Source organism: Daphnia magna, linkage group LG1 (assembly GCF_020631705.1).
Source record: "Daphnia magna isolate NIES linkage group LG1, ASM2063170v1.1, whole genome shotgun sequence".
In the NCBI taxonomy this organism is placed as follows: domain Eukaryota; kingdom Metazoa; phylum Arthropoda; class Branchiopoda; order Diplostraca; family Daphniidae; genus Daphnia; species Daphnia magna.
Genome location: NC_059182.1, coordinates 16,219,058 through 16,235,921, shown reverse-complemented (window position 1 = coordinate 16,235,921; position 16,864 = coordinate 16,219,058). Strand labels below are relative to the sequence as shown.

At 41.5% G+C, this 16,864-nt stretch overlaps 2 protein-coding genes across 3 annotated transcripts; one reads left to right on the top strand and one right to left on the bottom strand.

Annotated features, from left to right (window-relative positions):
• Positions 1-1,926: 1,926 nt before the first annotated feature.
• On the top strand, positions 1,927-13,801 carry LOC116926909. The gene is made up of 9 exons (XM_045178265.1): positions 1,927-2,962; positions 5,448-5,623; positions 5,740-5,802; positions 7,907-8,153; positions 8,791-8,938; positions 9,540-9,707; positions 11,953-12,183; positions 12,277-12,857; positions 13,000-13,801. The coding sequence occupies exons 1-9, from the start codon at positions 2,824-2,826 to the stop codon at positions 13,686-13,688; spliced, it is 2,442 nt and encodes an 813-aa protein (XP_045034200.1). The 5' UTR covers positions 1,927-2,823; the 3' UTR covers positions 13,689-13,801.
• LOC116926918 (origin recognition complex subunit 4) lies at positions 13,802-15,820 on the bottom strand. Of its 2 annotated transcripts, none has more exons than XM_032933847.2 (8): positions 15,547-15,820; positions 15,353-15,478; positions 15,237-15,285; positions 15,013-15,164; positions 14,627-14,926; positions 14,399-14,533; positions 14,163-14,312; positions 13,802-14,093 (listed from the first exon to the last, which is right to left on the bottom strand). In XM_032933847.2, exons 1-8 carry the CDS (start codon positions 15,739-15,741, stop codon positions 13,929-13,931), a joined length of 1,272 nt encoding a protein of 423 aa, XP_032789738.2. In that variant the 5' UTR covers positions 15,742-15,820; the 3' UTR covers positions 13,802-13,928. The 2 variants fall into 2 exon arrangements, with proteins under 2 accessions (XP_032789738.2, XP_045034209.1); XM_045178274.1 differs by having other exon boundaries at positions 15,353-15,467; positions 15,547-15,742.
• Between the last annotated feature and the right edge of the window lie 1,044 nt (positions 15,821-16,864).

Genomic DNA, 16,864 nt, shown 5'->3' with positions numbered 1-16,864 from the left:
AAGTCTGTTTTTTTTTTTTCTTCTTCTTCTTCTTTGCAAGGCAGCCATGTTCTTTTTACCATTCCAGCCGCTTATATATTTTCTCTCATCCCTCCGGTCCCCTCCCCTCTAAACATTTGTGTGTGTTGCTCTTGTGTTTTGTTATATATGTGTATAGACTCGGGACTATATTTCCAACTCTGTGCTTTTCATTCAAGCTATCGTCTTGTTTCCTATATCCTTCTTCTTTCTATTCATTTCTCTTCTTTCTCTTCTTCACAAATACCTAAAAGAGAAGCCAGGGCCCAGCTTCGGATAGCACCAGAACGCGGAATGAATTTTCTTTTTTGACCATCTTTTCTCTGAAATTCTGTTCCTTCTCTAACTCTCTTGACTGTGTGGCCAGCACCCAACAAACAACAGTCTCTCTCATCCACACATGTCAAGTTGACCTGTCCGTCATTGCATTCTTCTATGTATATTCGATCCATTTCATTGTATATCACTCCTTCGAAACGAAACGCTAAAAAACGATTACACTTGATCTTCACCTTTGCAAACAGACATATACATATGAAAAAAGGAAAACATGGCCACAAGAGTACAGCAAGGATTAAGGAAAAAAAGAAATACGATGGATCGAGAGCATTATGCATTCTGCATATTCAATTGATAATTCCAATTATGGTCATTGACTTTCTCGTGCCAAACAGGGGCCTTTTTAACCTGCCATCCACTTTTGTTGTTGTTGTTGCCTGCATTGGTATTAGACTATATAGTTATATCACGGTGGTTATGTGCACATCTATATTTTTTTTTGGTTTGTGTGTCTTTTCTCGGTTTGTTTTTACTTTTGATGTTTACGTATGGGTGTGCCCGTGTGTCACGTTCAATAGCCATATATGTATATTCGCATGTATACCCTTATACATAATAAGTACATAATGTGCACCTACTGGATAGACCGGGCGGGACTCGAAGTCCGTAGATTGACGAGATTTTCAACGATATACGATCAGCAAACGAGAGGGGGGGTTGACTGAGCAAATACGCTAATGCGCATGCACGTTTTGCTGAACAAGAAAATAAATCATCGGTTTCACGAAAAGACAATCGCTTTTTCTCACGATTTTGTGTTTATTACAGGCGTTCTGCGTTTCGCATGAACTCTCCAAAGAAACAAACTAAACTTTTCCTTTTCCTTTTCATCAAATAATCCTTTTTAAAAATGAAATATAAATCGTGCTGGACAAAAGGAAAATTTTTTGCTGACCAATGGGGGGAAATCCTATATATACAATCGCTATATAGGTACACATCACTCGGCCACTCGGAATAATAACTTCTTTCTTCTTTTCTTTTGATTTAACCCCCTCCCCACCCGACACTTTGACTATAGAGATCTAGTAGAGTGTAGCAAGGCCTCTATTTTTTGTGTATATATTGTACACATATATATATATACTTTTGTAAAGATCCATCCAATTTCACCGTGGGCATCAATCTCCCCTTTTCTTGCTTGGCCATCGTCTACTGAATATATCCTAGTTTTCTTTCAAAGAAAGAAAGAAAAAGAAAAAACTAAGTTATTTTATATATTTAAACTCCCCCCACCCTTTTCGTTCTTATATGAAAAAAAAAAATTCCACGCTTGAAGCCGAACTACAACAACAACAGAATAAAGGAAATTGTATTTTTTTTCGAGAGAGAGACAGACAACAAGAGTATGACATTATTGGATATACCAGTGAATTCCTTCGCTTGACGCATAGTGTAGAGTTTCTCATTTTTGCCTTGACTTCAACTCTATTTTCATTCCCAAGACATTTCTTTAGGTTCTTGCCTTCTTTCTTTTTCTTTTTTTTTTCTTTCTTTCTACTTTTACAGCGTTGCTCACTCTTGCCGTGTCTCTCCACCACTTGTTCGTCGTCCCCCCCCCTCATTTCTGATTCGCTCTCACTCTTCTGTCGAGACTTGCCCGAGAAAGAACGAACATTTCTCTCTCTCTCTCTGGGGTTTCGTTTTGTTTTTGTTATTTCTCTCTCGTGGCAGTTCCTTGTCTAGTGCAAACGAGACGTTCAAGAAAAAAGAAGAAGAGTTTGCAAATTGTTTGTCACTTCGTCTCGTTGGAAGAAAACCAAAACATTAAAAAAACACGCGCCATTTTAAACAGTTCACGTATGCAAAAACGTGTTTTTTCTTTCTTTCATTCTTTCGAGAGAATAGAACAAGTGACTAAAAAGAAAAGACATTCACACAAACTCGAATTTATTATCCCAGTGGAAAGAGAATCATTGGCGACGAGTACGAAGAAATAGTGTGAAAATGGAAACAATCGGCTCGAGTACGTCGGTCTGAATGGTTTTCGCCGATCAGACACAAAGAGAACAAGAACGTAATCACAATCGGTAAAATATATTTGTTTGTTAAAAAGAAAATCAGGACATGGAAACAAGTGAAAACTCCAGGTGCAGCCCGACTAAGAAGAATTGCTAAGCAACCGAAACTGGCCAAACAGGATGTGACAGTGATGTGACATTTATAAGTTCTCTATTATTTTTCGCTGCCCGTTAACAACTAGACAACTGGTCTAATTTTATTGTTCAACTTCACCGTCCAGCACTTGGCAATTGGCCGATCACGAGCGGAATCATCGTCCTATTTATTTCTTTTGTTAAGTCGATTTACGAAAGAGTGTCGTGTGTGTTTTACCTCGGCAGCTGTTCCAGTAAGTCGGACAACAACCAGTGATAGAATTCAAAAGAAACGATAGGCCGTGTGTTTGAGTGTAAACAAATTGAAATTATAAATTCAAATTTAAAGAAAAACTAAAACTCCAAAGTCATGGGGAATGCACGAGAAATCCGGCGGAACAACGAGACGGCCCTCGGTCCGGCACCGACCGAACCACCTGCTCTACCTCCACGACCTCTGGTCGAGAATATGCCTAGCAACGCCAGAGTCGTTGAAAATCAAGATGCAGGTAAATTTATGAATTACGTCTTCCTTTTTTTTTTTATCCTAATTTTTTTGTAGAAAAAAAAACAAAACAATTGCCCTCCGGCTAATGAAAAGCGAAAACTTTCAAACGATTTTTACTCTTCCAAACAAATTGCGGTGCTCTTTTTGCGTTTTTCCTTTTTCTTTCATTCCCCATCTAATAATACGACATAAAGAGGAAAAATCCCCTCATCAACGGCGTTAGCAGTTAAGAATGTCATTAAAGTCTTTCGCTTATGTCCTAGACACGAACGTATTGTTGTTGTTTGTTTTGTTTTTTTCCGGGGAGAAGTCGGGAAAGAACATTTTTGTTTCTTTACAACACGTCATATATTTAAAAAAAAAAAAAAAAAGTTGCATCGTTCGTGTGTTTGTATCAAAATGGGGGGGGGGCGGTGTAGGAGTAATATAGGGAGCGCCGCTTGCGCGAACACAGAACGCAAAAGAGAAAATGTTACGCGTTCGCATAATCGCACGACGACTTCTATTTTGTTTATTATTATTTTCTGCCGAGTTTTTCAAAGAAAAAAAAAAAAAAAATGTTGATTCCTCTGGGCCTTTTGGTTGGCAAGTGGCGGGGAGCTGCCAGTCGGGTTGGGTTTCTCCGTGTGACGTCTGATGAGCGTGAATAATTGAAGACGCCCTGACGAATGCAAAGGTAAATGAGGTCAACATGTTTACTTATTTCGACGCTTGTGTATGATTTTTCCTGTTGTTCTCTTTTCTTCATCAATGTTTCAACAGTTTCAACGCAAGGGGGGGGGGGGGCCTTGCGTCCGCCACCAACGGAACCAACCTGACCAGTCTCATCTTCTTTGTCATTTTTGATTTCGAAGGAAATGTGTTTCCCTTCAGAGTTCCAAGATAAGAAAGAAAAAAAAAACAAACGATGAAAGACTTGGTCGTCTAGCGGCAGCTGGCAAAGTTCCACGTCCTCACGCCCTTTAAGCAGCAAAAAAAAAAACGAACGAACGAAGTAGACATATATCTTTTCTCACGCCATTTGGTTCCGTGTTGGAGAGTGAACGACGTGGGGCGAGCGACGTAGAAAAATATAGAGAAAGAAAAAAAAGGGATTTTCGGACGAGAGCGAGACCGACACAGTCTGACTTGAAAAAAGGGAAGAAAGAGATAATAGTTTTTTTATTTCTTAAAGGAGAAACATTTTTTCTTTTTAAAATGTACTTTTGAAGAAGAAAAAAATAAAATCGAAAAGGGAAAACCTGCTCAAGGGCAACAACAGAAAAATTGGAATCCATTTTGTTGTTGTTGAAGTCAATGGGAAAACAGTTCCAGCTTTAGCCAGTATTTTTCAGCTTATTTACTTGGGGCTTTTTCTTTCCGTGGGGTGCGTGTACACGATGAGGTAGGGGGGCGTCCGTCACGCAGCTCGTCGGTGATGACTTGGTCATTCGTCACCGTCGTTTCTCGTTCAATCGTCCCGACCGTTGCTTCGTTTTTCTTTTTCACGGCGCCTTATTATTATATCCTGATGAACAAAAAATCACGCTCCAACGGCCAATGACGCCATACCAGCCAACGATGAGAGTTCCAGAGTTTCGTCTCGCAATGGCGCTCGCGGGATCCATCTCTTTTTTTTCTAAGTTGCATTTTCCACACGACTGGTCAAACTAATAACCCCCCTATTTTTTTTGGCGCCCTTTTTCAACGAATTAAAGAAAAACAAAATAATGTTAAAAAGAATAAATGGAATGAGCTGTTGATGGAGCGACTTGCATTTGCACTGGTATACTCGTCGTTTACGACGTGTTCCACGTCAACATGACACTGCAGATTGGGGGTCCGCTGAAAGCTTTACACCACTTGCTGCTCGTTATTTTTGTGCGTGGAAAATTGCACCGTTGGGAGAGCAGCGAATTTTCGGCTCCCTGATTCGTGTTTGGTTTAGTGACTTTGCTCCTCTCTCCACTAAGGGGTCGTCATTGAGCGCAGTCATGGAATGGCGGTCATGACATCTCCCCGGTGACACTGACAAATCTGGCCGCAGCGTGTGGCTGGTGGAGAGTGCCTCGGCACGGTCAAATGGGCGACAAAAATATACCCACTTAACTTAAGAAAAGGAACATTGTAGAAAACCGGCAACGGTGGGGAAAAAAAAGAAGATGGGGAACTGATTTTCCTAAACAACTTTGTGCACGGCGTTTATAAACATAATCGATGCGTATAAATTCAGCGTACATGTCGCTGTATATGCTAATTTGTCTATACCTTTCCTCGACTCTCACCTATTGAACCTAAACGAGCTCTTGTGGCGTTTATATTCGTCCACCAGCTCAATATGGCAATGTAGTAAAGGAAAGAAAAAAAACCTTTGGTCCTCCCTCCTCTCGGCTCTCGTGACTGTATATGGTCTGCATTCATCACCATACTTGTTTTATTTATACACACATGTGCCTCATTAATTCTCTATTCTTTTGTGTGTGTGTGTCTATTCCCGATGGTCGCAGCTTCAAATAACAATTGCAACCCGTGCAGCAAGAAATACGTGATGCTGTGTGCGGCTTGCGGTGGTTTGGCCATCATCCTGGGCAGCTTGTTCGCTGTTCTCTACGTCGTCCTACGCTCCTACACTTCGTCATTGCACTACTTTGAAACGGTGCCTTCCTACGTCGCTTCCGTCTCGGTAAAACACATTTTTGTTGTCGTTGTTGTTGTCAAATGAAGCCATTCAAAAAAATGTATAGATTTCTATTGATTTAATATATAAATCGTTCGATTTGTTTTTGGGGACATTTACAGTTGATCGTTACGGGACTTTTGATGCTTTGCTTCGGTTGGAGAAGAAACCGTTTCGGATATCTGGTAAGAAAAATGTAGATCTTTTCCTTTTTCTTTGGAATTTTGTATTCTTCCTGTATTTGTTCGCCTTATTTGGTTGCTTCCTCAAGTTGAATCCTGAATGTGATCTCATTATCCAGTCTCCTAGAACTCCTCGGGACTCGCTCTTTTCCTCTCTTGTCAAGAAAAAGGAAAAGTGGAACTTTTCCTTTTTGGTAGGTTTTTATCGAAGCAAAAAGTTTATGGCAAGTTACACTCTCGCATTCCCTATCGTGCGAACCGATAAAAAAGTTTCAAGAGACTTGAACTAATGGGTGGGAGTGGGGGGGAAGAAATGAACGCAAATGAATTTTTGATCTTGATTGGGGTAGGCAGCCGTCCTTTCTATTAAACAGGACAAGACCATCAGCTTCGGGGCAAATGAAGGGCATCATAGAAAATGGGATGTATACAGTATTTAACAAGCAAACTAGGAAGGAAAAATCGAAACGTAAGACGCGGCAAAAATACGCGGACACTCGACGTCTGAATAAAATACGTCCGGCTGATTATATCGGCAATTTATGCGTGACCAAGTTTACCAACTATATTCATTCCCTCACCGGGAGTGAACTCGTCGGGCTCGAGGTTAACCATAAAATTATTTATTTATTTTTTTTTAAATCTTTTGCGTCTTCCTCTTTGATTTTTTTTTTCCTTTTTTTTTCCTTTTTTTGAAAAAGGAATAAAAATAAACGAGTAAAAACACGTTCAAGGTAACATGTCGTGAGTTGTTGCCTTTGATTCCCCCCCCCCCTTTTTTTTGGAAAATTTCACGGTACTACTTAATAACTTCTTTTACAGACTGCTCGGTTGGGCAGTTTTGAAGAAGGGGTTCCGAATTATCTACAGCCAGTATATAGTAGGCTACGTGATGATAGCGAAAAAATATACGTGAGTGGTGTACATATTGGTAATCAAAACATGGCGCGATTTTTGTTTCGCCAGTCGCGGGAACCGCACCCTAAAACAGATTCTACGAAAAGGAAAAAGACAATCAAGTTTTACAAAGTCACGAAAAAAAAGTGTAAAAAAAAACAAAAAAAAAAACTTATTAATCGTGGCTTTTTGCCTTCATCGTATTTGTTTCACACGACCTCTACACCAGGGAATTTGTGTGTGTTGACAAAATATGTGAATTTTCAAACTCTCAGTTCACACGCCACTTCGAGTGCCTTTTTAGCTCCTGGATTTTCTTTTTATCTTTTTATATTTTTTTATTTTAAAAAATCCAGTATTTCTAAACAGGTGTGGTGTACGTCTCTGTGTGTAGACGACCTTTTGTCTCACACGCGAAATGTATCCGGTTCTTATAAGAGTCTTCAAAACTCGTAGCGACCCAACTTCTTCTTTCGTGCTGTTAGCACGCTCAATCTTTTTCTCGTATTTATTCTCAATCATCATTAAAGCCAATTGCTAGGCTATCCCCGCACGTTTTGTTCTTTGACAGTTCATTCCGTTCCCATCATCATCGATCTGTGAGGTCGCCCTCAATTGTTTCTTCCTCTATCCGCAAGCTCGTAAAGAATATTTCAAAAAGTTAATCCTTATTCAGCGCTTTTCTTTTTCGGGAGGGGACCCGCACTCGTTGCTTTCCTGGAACAACAATTTCGTGTTTACTACACGAGCGTAGTGGCTTATTATTTGTTTCTTTCTTAAGAGCTGCTCATGGAGAAAAATCTTGAAAAAGAATTATTATTATTATTATTTTTTAAAGTCGTGGGTGGTTTCAATAACGGAGACAAGTTTGAGGGGAAATGGCGAATAATAATAAAAAAAAGGCCATGAAAAGATAACTATGCGTTTTTTTTTATTTGAATGGAAACGTTGGCAATCGCGACAAGCATGTCAATGGCAAGGTTTCACCTTCGTTTCTAAATCAGAAAGAGAAGAATTTTTCGAAAAAAAACAAAACAAACAAAACACTTGAGGGGACAACCAAGTATTTGAAATGATTACAATAATTCGCGAATTCAATTCCTAAAATTCTTTTGGCCTTGTTTTTCTATTTTGTTTTTAACTTAATTGTTTATTTTTTTCTTCCTGCTTTTGTGTTTGTTGCGTGTGCGGTCGGACACGGTTCGTATAGGTGAAATTATGCGGGGCGTGCTGCTTAGTGTGCGCCGTTGTGTGCGTAGTCATCACCGTGACGACGACAGTGGTGCATATGAATCGGCTGCAGACGCTGCGTGAGTGCGTTTACAATGCCCGCGGCCGCTCGTGTACCTGTTTCACAGGTTCGTCCGCAGCTATAAGAGGAGGAGGAGTTACCAATGTCAACGGCCAGCAACAAACGGCCGGAATTGTTCCCATCATCGATCCGACCCACGATCAAGGTAAATTGTAAATGCATTAAATTCTATCCTTTTTTTCTTTTTCTTCAAGTCGAGAAAAAAAATTTGCTTTACAAAAATCCCTGAAATCACACAGACAGATGACGTAGATGAATGGGCTTTTAAGAAAGAAAAAAAAAGGGGGGGGGGGAGAATGAAAGACGATTTTTTTTTTTTCAAATTCTTTCCTACTTGCTCAAACCCATTAAAAAAAAATTTTTTAACTGTTGACGACGGGTTGTATGAAGCCAGCGGTGCACAATCGATCGCTCGCTCATCCGACGGTTTTCGTTGCGGATCTGTGCCTTCAAGGTTGTCTTTTGATGAAACAAAAGAATAACCAGTCACAGTAGTTGAATCACGTAGACTTTTTCAAAATGTCCGTTTCATTTATTCTTTTCATGGAAATGTAAAAAAAAAAAAAAATTCTCTTTCTTTCACGTCGCTACGATTAGACGTCTAACAAAACATGAAATGAAAGTGAAACGGACGTGAACTAATTTTCCATGCAAATGTAAATGACAACGAATAAGAGAAAAAAATAGATTTTTTTTTTCATGAGATATTCAGCAAATAAAAAGATGAAATTTATTAAAAAAAAAAAAAAAAATAAAGAAATTAATGAAAACGACACTACTAGGTAGCGCCAAGTATATCTTTGCCGACACGCCAGACTGCGAAGTCGTTCACGGTGCCCTGTACGCCTGCCTGCGGGCCCTCTTTGGACTTTCGGTCATCGGCATCTTGGTCTCTTTATTCTCCGGAATGCTGGTCTACCAACTCCTCGGGTAAGTTTTTGATATCATCACAAAAGAATGAGAATCTCATTGTTCCCTGTCCTCTCTATACGTGTACCTATCCGACTTCCGTCAGTGTTGCTGGTCAACTTTTGAACAAAAAGGTTTTTTGTTTTTTGTTTTTTGTTTTTTGTTTTTAATGAGATATGACGATGGGGGGGGAGTGAGCAAATTCCCGAATAATTCAAACATGTTGACATTTTATTCAAATCAAGTTTTGAAATAGGAATAGTTGAGATTAAGAACACAAAATAAAAGGGACCCCACCCCATCCGGCTGGTTCGGGAGAAAAACATTTCGAGAAAATGACTAGAGAAAACGTTGAGTGGTGATTAGAATTTGATTATTTTAAAGATTACAACGTGTATGCTGGTAGGAAGAATTTCGAGTTTCCAAGTCGACCAGAATCAGCCCGTGTACAAGGGAAATGTTTGAATTATTTAAACACCTCGCATGAAATGTAGGGTGGTGAATTTGACGTATCGACTAGGGTTTAAATGATGGATGCATCCGATTTGGCCTTAATCCTTGTCGACTTATTCTTTCTATTTTTTTTTGTTTTTTGTTTTTTGGTTTTCCTCATTGCCGACAGGCACGAACGGAAGAAAATGTATTGGGAACAGCTGGAACTGCGAAGCCGCGCCCTATTCCGGCGCCATCATCCTCCACCCTGCTGCGGCTGTTGTCAGGACTGTCGTTTCGCTCCAGCCTCCAATAACCCGATGCTGGCCTGGCCAGCCTGGGACGTCTTGGATGACAGGTAATTCGTCAATAACCCTCTCAACTTGCTCTTTCATCCACCACCTACTCAAGTCTTGGTTCGTTTCACCCGTTTTTTTTTTGTTTTCACCCATTGTTTTTGACGGATCATCTTTCCTTTTTGGAACGCATGGGATTCGTTTCCTTTGTAGAAGATGGATGCGGATCCGCACCTTAATTCATCCGTATAGGTTATCTTTTTTTTTTTTTTATCTCATTGCTTTGTGTTATTACCGTCGTGAATGATTTTGAATATTTCGGGAAGGCCATTGAACAGCCATTTTTTTTTTTGTCCGAAGGAGACAATCGACTCGATTAAGCTTACAATAAACAGAGATGACGAATCGTATAGGAAAGACGCCGAGGCGAGTTAGAATAAGAAAGAAAAGGTTAGATGGAGTTCAGACGCGTCGTGAATTGAGGCTAGCAGGATGCTGCGCTTTTGCTGTATCCTACCTCATCGTGTCTGGGTGTCTGTGTGCTCATTACATCTCTGCATCGCATCTATTGCCGCCAGAGTTGAAGTTCGTTCGCAAGTTATCTCAGACTCCCGGCGTGACTGGAGAAGATCATCTCCCTGGTGAACGTGTGACCCACATGGTAATAAACCCAACAGCAACAACAAAAGAAGAGAGAAAGAAAACAAAAATAATAATTTGAAAATGAGGGTCTCTCGTCTGCCTGGTGTTGATTGTTTTTGTTTTTTGGCTGAGTCTTGTTGTTTTTTTTTTTTCTTTTATTCTTCAACCTCCCGAAGCATTTTCCAAGTTCTAAAATTACATTTTCATAGGCCGCTGGTTAGAGGCCGGCATAGTTTCTCTCCTTTCAGATTTACTAGGCTTTTCATTGAAAACAGTATAAGAGAAAAGGAAACGTAGCCAATGCGGAAATGGGAAACGACAGGTTCAAGAAGAAGCTCGCGCAACTTATGAATGGTGTTGCTTGTTGTTGCTGAGAATGCGTGAGTCGATCAGAAGAGGCTGCACGACGAGAGCAACAACGAAAGAGAACGATGGAATCCAACACTATACGGCAGCAGCCACAAGACAGAAGAAGATCGAGAGGCTACGCGCGCATCGTGTATACAAATATTCGTAGCAATTCCGAGAAAGAATGTTTCTGAACTCGTAACGGGGTGCGTCCGCAGCTGATGGTTCCCTCTTTGTTTATACGGCCTGTGCTGTTTTTTTTCTTCTTTTGTTTGGGTTTTTGTTCTTCCTTTTATTCTTCCGTTCGGTTGAGGAATGATCGCTATCGCAGCGACGGTGATGAATGCAGTAGACCGCCGTTCCGTGATGAGTTGCTGCTGGTCTTTTATTTTGTGTTGTGTCTTCCACCTTCGCAACAGCGGCGTCCGTTATGAAGGCTTCAAAGATGGGCATACCAGAGAGCCAATCTATAGGGGGCATCGCACCAAAGTCAGTTACCCTCCGGACGTTTTCGTTTTTGGTTTTGCCCACTCTTTGCTGGCGTCGTTTGCGTGCACACGCACCTAGCGATACGCAATAATCACGCACGAAGACACGCGTAATGCGTGGTGTGTGTGTGTGTGTGTTTTGTGCTGTGAGATGACGTCATACGGTACACCTTTGCGTAGCTGTCCGGACAACGATGACAAGTCGAGTAAAAATCTCATAAAACATTTTTGTTTTGTGTTTAAACAAAAAAAAAAAATACGCGATTTGTTTTTCTTGTTTTTTTTTTATTTTTTTATTGGCAGTTTCCGTTCGTGTATCTCCGCCGGCTAAAACGAGCTCTTTTATTAGCACTTAGTTTATTACTTTGCTTTTATTACGTTTTCTTTTTCTTTTTTTCTCTCTTTTAATCGGACTTGGGTTTCTCTCACGGCAAAAGGAAAAAAATATCAATCGCCATAGGGAAAGAGGGAATCAACCACATCGTTTTCAAATTGTGGCAATCAGTTCTGTCGACTATTTCGTTTTTAAGCCGAAAATCTTTTATGAAAAAAAAAAAAAAAAAAAATAAAATAAAATACAGTTGTTATGTTGTTGATGCCCACCATGAAAATGACGAATTGCTGAGAAATGGCAACAACAGCAATTTTTTTTCTTGCGGTTGAAGAAAAAAAAAAACAATAGAAAAAAAAAGGGTGTCGTTGATGAATTGCTACTTCCATCAATTTTCGTTCCTTGTTCAGCATTTCTCTTCGCATTTCTAACTATACGTGTCCAAGATAATGATGGTCCATAGCGTAACGTCCATAACTAAATCTCTAATCATTATAGTCGTTACTGGGGTCTTCACGGCGGCAACTTGTACTCCCCCGGACCGTGTGCCAACGGAACGGGCGGCGCCAGCGGACAGGTCAACTGCAGTGGACAGGCGCATGGCGTCAACTCAACTAATGGAAGTTGTCCAGCTCATCGAAGGCCAGCCGGCAACCCGGGATGGAACTGGCTTCCGTGGCGCCCATCTGTTTCGGATAGCAGCGATGTCAGCAGCACCGTGCGAACAAGGTAACATTGTTTGTCCAACGGTACTTTTTTTTATTGATTGGTGTAAATTAACATTTTTTTTTCTTTTCTTTTACGACTATTTTTCCATGACAGGAGGGCACCGAATGACCCTGGACCCGTCATCATAGGACCAGATGATCATTACGGGTTTCCATTGAGTAGCAACAGCAGCAATTATCGTTCGCCCCTCGCATTGACGACGGCAACTAGCCCAGGGACTGGGCAGGAAAGAGTGGCTGGATGGGGCCCTCCGCCACCGTATTCGAGAGGAAGTACAAGTGAACTTGGCTCTATATCTGCATCGACGCCGATCGGAAGCCTTTCGCCAGCTCATCGAAGCCCAGTGTCGACTAAAGAGCAGCACGTCGGACTGGGTTCGTCTTCGACGGCGAGCAGCAGCGCCGCTGGTGGAACAAGTAAAGACAGTTCGTTACGAAAAGCGAGCGATCAGCGAGCCTCCGGCTTCTCTAGCAATCTACCAGCCCGCCAGCAGCCGAATAAGAATATGGTCTCGGGCGTTCACCCGTCGCCAGTCAGCCGAATGAATATAGATCCGCGCCGGATGCCATGGAGTCCACAAACGGCTGGTATCACTCCCGTCATTCCTAACGGGCAGGGCGGTTCGCTATTGACTAGAAATATTCCAGCGGCACAACAAACAGGATCGCCATCTGGTATGCGTTAGCAAACGTTTTGTGCATTTGTGCATTATTACTATTGCTCTGTTATTTGTCTAGCAATTTTTCATTTTCATTTTCCTTTTCTTTATTCTTGGCGTTCGTTCCTCCGGGGCGTTTGTTGAATACCGGTTTTCAGGTAGAAGAGATTTGAGCGGCGGCAAACTGGTGCCTGAATCGGAACTCTACTTCGCTGATACGTCCTCGTACGCCGTATCAGTCAACCACGACAGCAGCAATTCGTCTGCCATGTACGAAGAAATTCACGGTCACCGGTACGACAAAATCCAGCGCCCCGTTGCCAAAGTCACAAGTATTCGTAGCGGTGGCAAGCCTTGTCAAAGATCCAGCTGGGACGGGCAGAACCAACGGCCTCCACCGGGCGTTCACGCTGGAGGTCAGCCGCGGTCGAGACACAGTGCAGACACTGTGAGCAAAGAGAAAATGTTTTCGCCCATCGTCGTGCCCAAGTTTATCAACTGCTCCAACACGACCAGTCAGCAGTCTCACTGGGTACCACCAGGTCAGCCTGAGATGGCCATGGACACCTGTTCATTCGTTCCTTACCGGCGAGCGGCCGTTGTGCCATCCTCCGGCTGCAGCAACGTCGGAGACACTCGTTTCGTTGACGGAGAAGTTTACGAAAACGTCACCAACTTGGATTTTGACGAGAAGAAGCCGCGTACCCTGTCACCCGACGAGGAGGTGGCCATTCTAACTAGCCAGTTCCACGGATCGATTGCGGCAACGGATATGGATGTAGAGTCTACTCAGATGGACTCGGAATCGGAGGACAACGATTCCGTTATGAGAGCCGTCAATGTGTAAATGTCACCACAAGTTACCTAATCTCTAATAATATTTCACTATTTACCGTGCTGTGTGTTTGTATGGAGCAGTGCCATTGTATATTAATATACTGTAACTGTATGTCTGCTTAATTCTTGTTTTTTTGTTTTTATTAATTTTCACCCAGACGTGGTGATTCGAAAGTTTCAGACAGATACACCTGGGAAAGAGTTGGGAGCAGCTTATTATTGTAGATGGATATGACGTGGAAATGTTTTCTTAAAGGCACGTGTCTGCCAACTGTTTCACTTCTGTGGGCAGGTTGGGATACTTGGCGATAGCAGCTGTTAATTGCTCGGACGTGATGAGAATATGGTAGACAACAAATTCTTTTTGAACCTTGGAAGATGAAATCCCTTCAACCGGTCGGATGAACTCTAACGTCTTCAAAAGAAACAAATGTGCTCCTCATTAAATACCGTTTTAAAAAATTCAGCGTCATTCGTGAGTTACCTCCAGGTGTTCCATGGCTTTCATCGCGATTTGTCGGTCAAATTTTTGCATCGAACTGTTTTTCATTTGCTTGGTATACTCGTAGAAGGCCATCTCGTAATTACAAGGCTCGCCAAAATATATTTTATCTAGGTATTTCATGCACAATAGCTGCGCGAGTCAAGGAATCGGCATGAATAACAAGTTAACTAAATGAACTGTCATTACTTAGGCGAAATTTCTCTTTTATGACTTACCAACTGTAGCTCGAGGACAGACAAGCCCTGCAGTTGCAACGTTTTGCAATCAGTAGTTTGAGACTCAATGGCGGTTACGATGTCCTTGGACGACAGGAAAGGATGACTTTCACCCAGACGTGATAAAGCGACTAGCTTTAAAGTGTTCGAAGAACAACAGGGGGTCATAGGTTTTTTTCCTCTCTCTCGTTAAGGTTCAATACATGTGCTATCTGTGACATAACATACCAAAATATTCTGTAGAAGGCGCAGTTTCGGATTCAAGTTGAATAGTTTTTTAAGCGATCCTTGGACGAGAGGATCTTGTGCAAGATCTTCGACAGACTTATTCCAGCTTCGCACGTAAATGGCTTTTAGTTCTCGACTCTGTTGAAGTCGAAGTAGGCTGACAAACGTTTCGCTGTATTTTTGGAAGTCAGGCTTTACAAGCAAATAAATTTGTCGATGTGAGAACCGAGACCTCACTCTCTTTTCGAACAACGAGATAGCATCCATTCGACATGTTAATCCGATGACGGCCATTGGAGCCTAAGATTTGCCAAGGCAACCAATGTTGTAAAGCATTCAAATTTGAAGAGAAAGAAGAATAAAAGTAGGTCAATGCACTACTGTACCTGAGCAGATTGGCATACATCAAACAGATTGTACAACAAAGTTTGATTTTTATGCTGGCAGAACTGATCAAATTCATCGATGATGAAAATAATAGATTTTGTTGTTTTTCTATCTGCCACTTTCAGTGAATCCAAAAGAAAATTTAGATTTTCTAAAAATTGCAATTCACAACAAAACCATGAGTTATTTAACTAAGAGTTAGGTATGGTACGTTGGAATTCACCTGAAAATGAGCCAAATGTTCTGTTGGCTGTTTCCTCCTCCAGAAAGAGCTAAACAGGTTTTTCAAGCACAAAATGTTAAGAGTTGGTTCTAGTTTACATAAAAATAATATTTTACTTGTCTAGTTATCTCTTGAATGGCTATACGATCATCGGTTTGGAAGAAGCCATGCAATTTAATGACAACATAATCCTTTTCAAAATTGCAAATAGCTTCCAGGTCAGCTATTACACTGTTAATCAACTTTATATTCTCAACTTTAAGAATTTTTTGCTCTTTCATGTTTTTGTTTGTTGTGTAACACTGCTTACCATTGTTTTCCCACTTCCTCTGGGTCCAATAAGCAAAGCAGAATTGTTTTCTCCATTTACCACTGTGCTTTTGAGTAAGTTAAATACGTAATTTTTATGTTCAAGAAAATCTTCTGGGATGGCGATACTAGAATGAGTGTTGAAAACCATTCGTTCTAGTAAAATGGAACGACAAATGTCAGTACAAGATGTCATTTTTAGGTTTCTTTTAAAGTTAAATCATAGACTACGAAGTAAAGACGGCGATCGGCTCCATAAGCCCGAGAGGAATCGTCCGAAGCGATGCTTCTGCATGCCGGTAGGGGTCAGGCCGTACCGGTTAACAAGGCAATTAGTCGTTCCCCGTTTCCCTACTGATTACGTGCTTCACACACACGCATTTTCGGGTATATGGAATTCATATTGATTTTTCTACTTTATACCATGATTTTGAATAGCCCTTCCCCGTGAACCCTGCATCAGGGTTCTATGACTCTGATTAAGATACTTATTATAATTTAAAATCCGAATGGAGCTTCTTTCTTTTTTATTTGTTTGTTTCCCAAAGGTAATTTCCCGATAGGGATTCTATCAAAACTCGCATTTCCCAACCCCCTGATACAGGCACCCCTACCCTTCTACAACGACCGGTTGATCGACCGACACTTTTTCTGAGACTTTACCCCAGAGATGGCGCTGATGGCGCGGCGATTTCACGGGTGTCCGCACTAATCTTTCGTTCGTTTTTTTTTTTTTAGATGCTGTGCCGCTGAGATTGGTCTCCATTTGTAGAGGAAATAACGCAGCAGCTCCCGGTCGAGTCCCCGTTTTTATCGGCTGAACGACGAAGGAGTGTGGAGCAGTTTAGTCAGCCAACTCGAGTCGATTTCAGGGTCTCGTACGTATCCTTTATACGTTTTCTTATTTTAGATGCTGCGTCGCAAAACTTGACGTCGTGTTGTAGAGGATATAACGCGGAGATTAACGAAGGGGTCCTGTCAATTATCGGCTCAACAATAAAGGAATGCGGAGCAATCTAATAGCGACTCGACATTTCTGGAGAATTTTTTTCAGAGAGATGGCGCGTCGGTCATGAAGAAAGAGAAAAATAAGGCCGCGAAGTTATTTTTCAAGGCGAGGCTTTGTGCGTCGCCCGGCAACGGACAGGTTTTTTCACAGGCCGTGTGAGCTCCATTGTTTCGATCATGGTCGTCTACTAGGGGCCCTCACTCCGTTCAGGAAGTTCCCGATAGGGTACGGCCTGGTCGCCAATTCGCCATAATATCTCGGAAACCGTTTGCTCTTCCGGCAAAACAGACTCCGTATACATGTCCTATGA

Bases quoted from the DNA above. Each gene is read 5' to 3' on its own strand.
- LOC116926918 (XM_032933847.2), bottom strand. From the start codon at position 15,741: ATGACATCTTGTACTGACATTTGTCGTTCCATTTTACTAGAACGAATG. The intron at 15,286-15,352 runs GTAAAATATTAT...AAACCTGTTTAG, and splicing joins TTCAAGAGATAACTAGACAA to CTCTTTCTGGAGGAGGAAAC. The intron at 14,094-14,162 runs GTAACTCACGAA...TTTCTTTTGAAG, and splicing joins AAGCCATGGAACACCTGGAG to ACGTTAGAGTTCATCCGACC.
- LOC116926909 (XM_045178265.1), top strand. From the start codon at position 2,824: ATGGGGAATGCACGAGAAATCCGGCGGAACAACGAGACGGCCCTCGGT. The intron at 5,803-7,906 runs GTAAGAAAAATG...CGGTTCGTATAG, and splicing joins GAAACCGTTTCGGATATCTG to GTGAAATTATGCGGGGCGTG. The intron at 9,708-11,952 runs GTAATTCGTCAA...TAATCATTATAG, and splicing joins TGGGACGTCTTGGATGACAG to TCGTTACTGGGGTCTTCACG.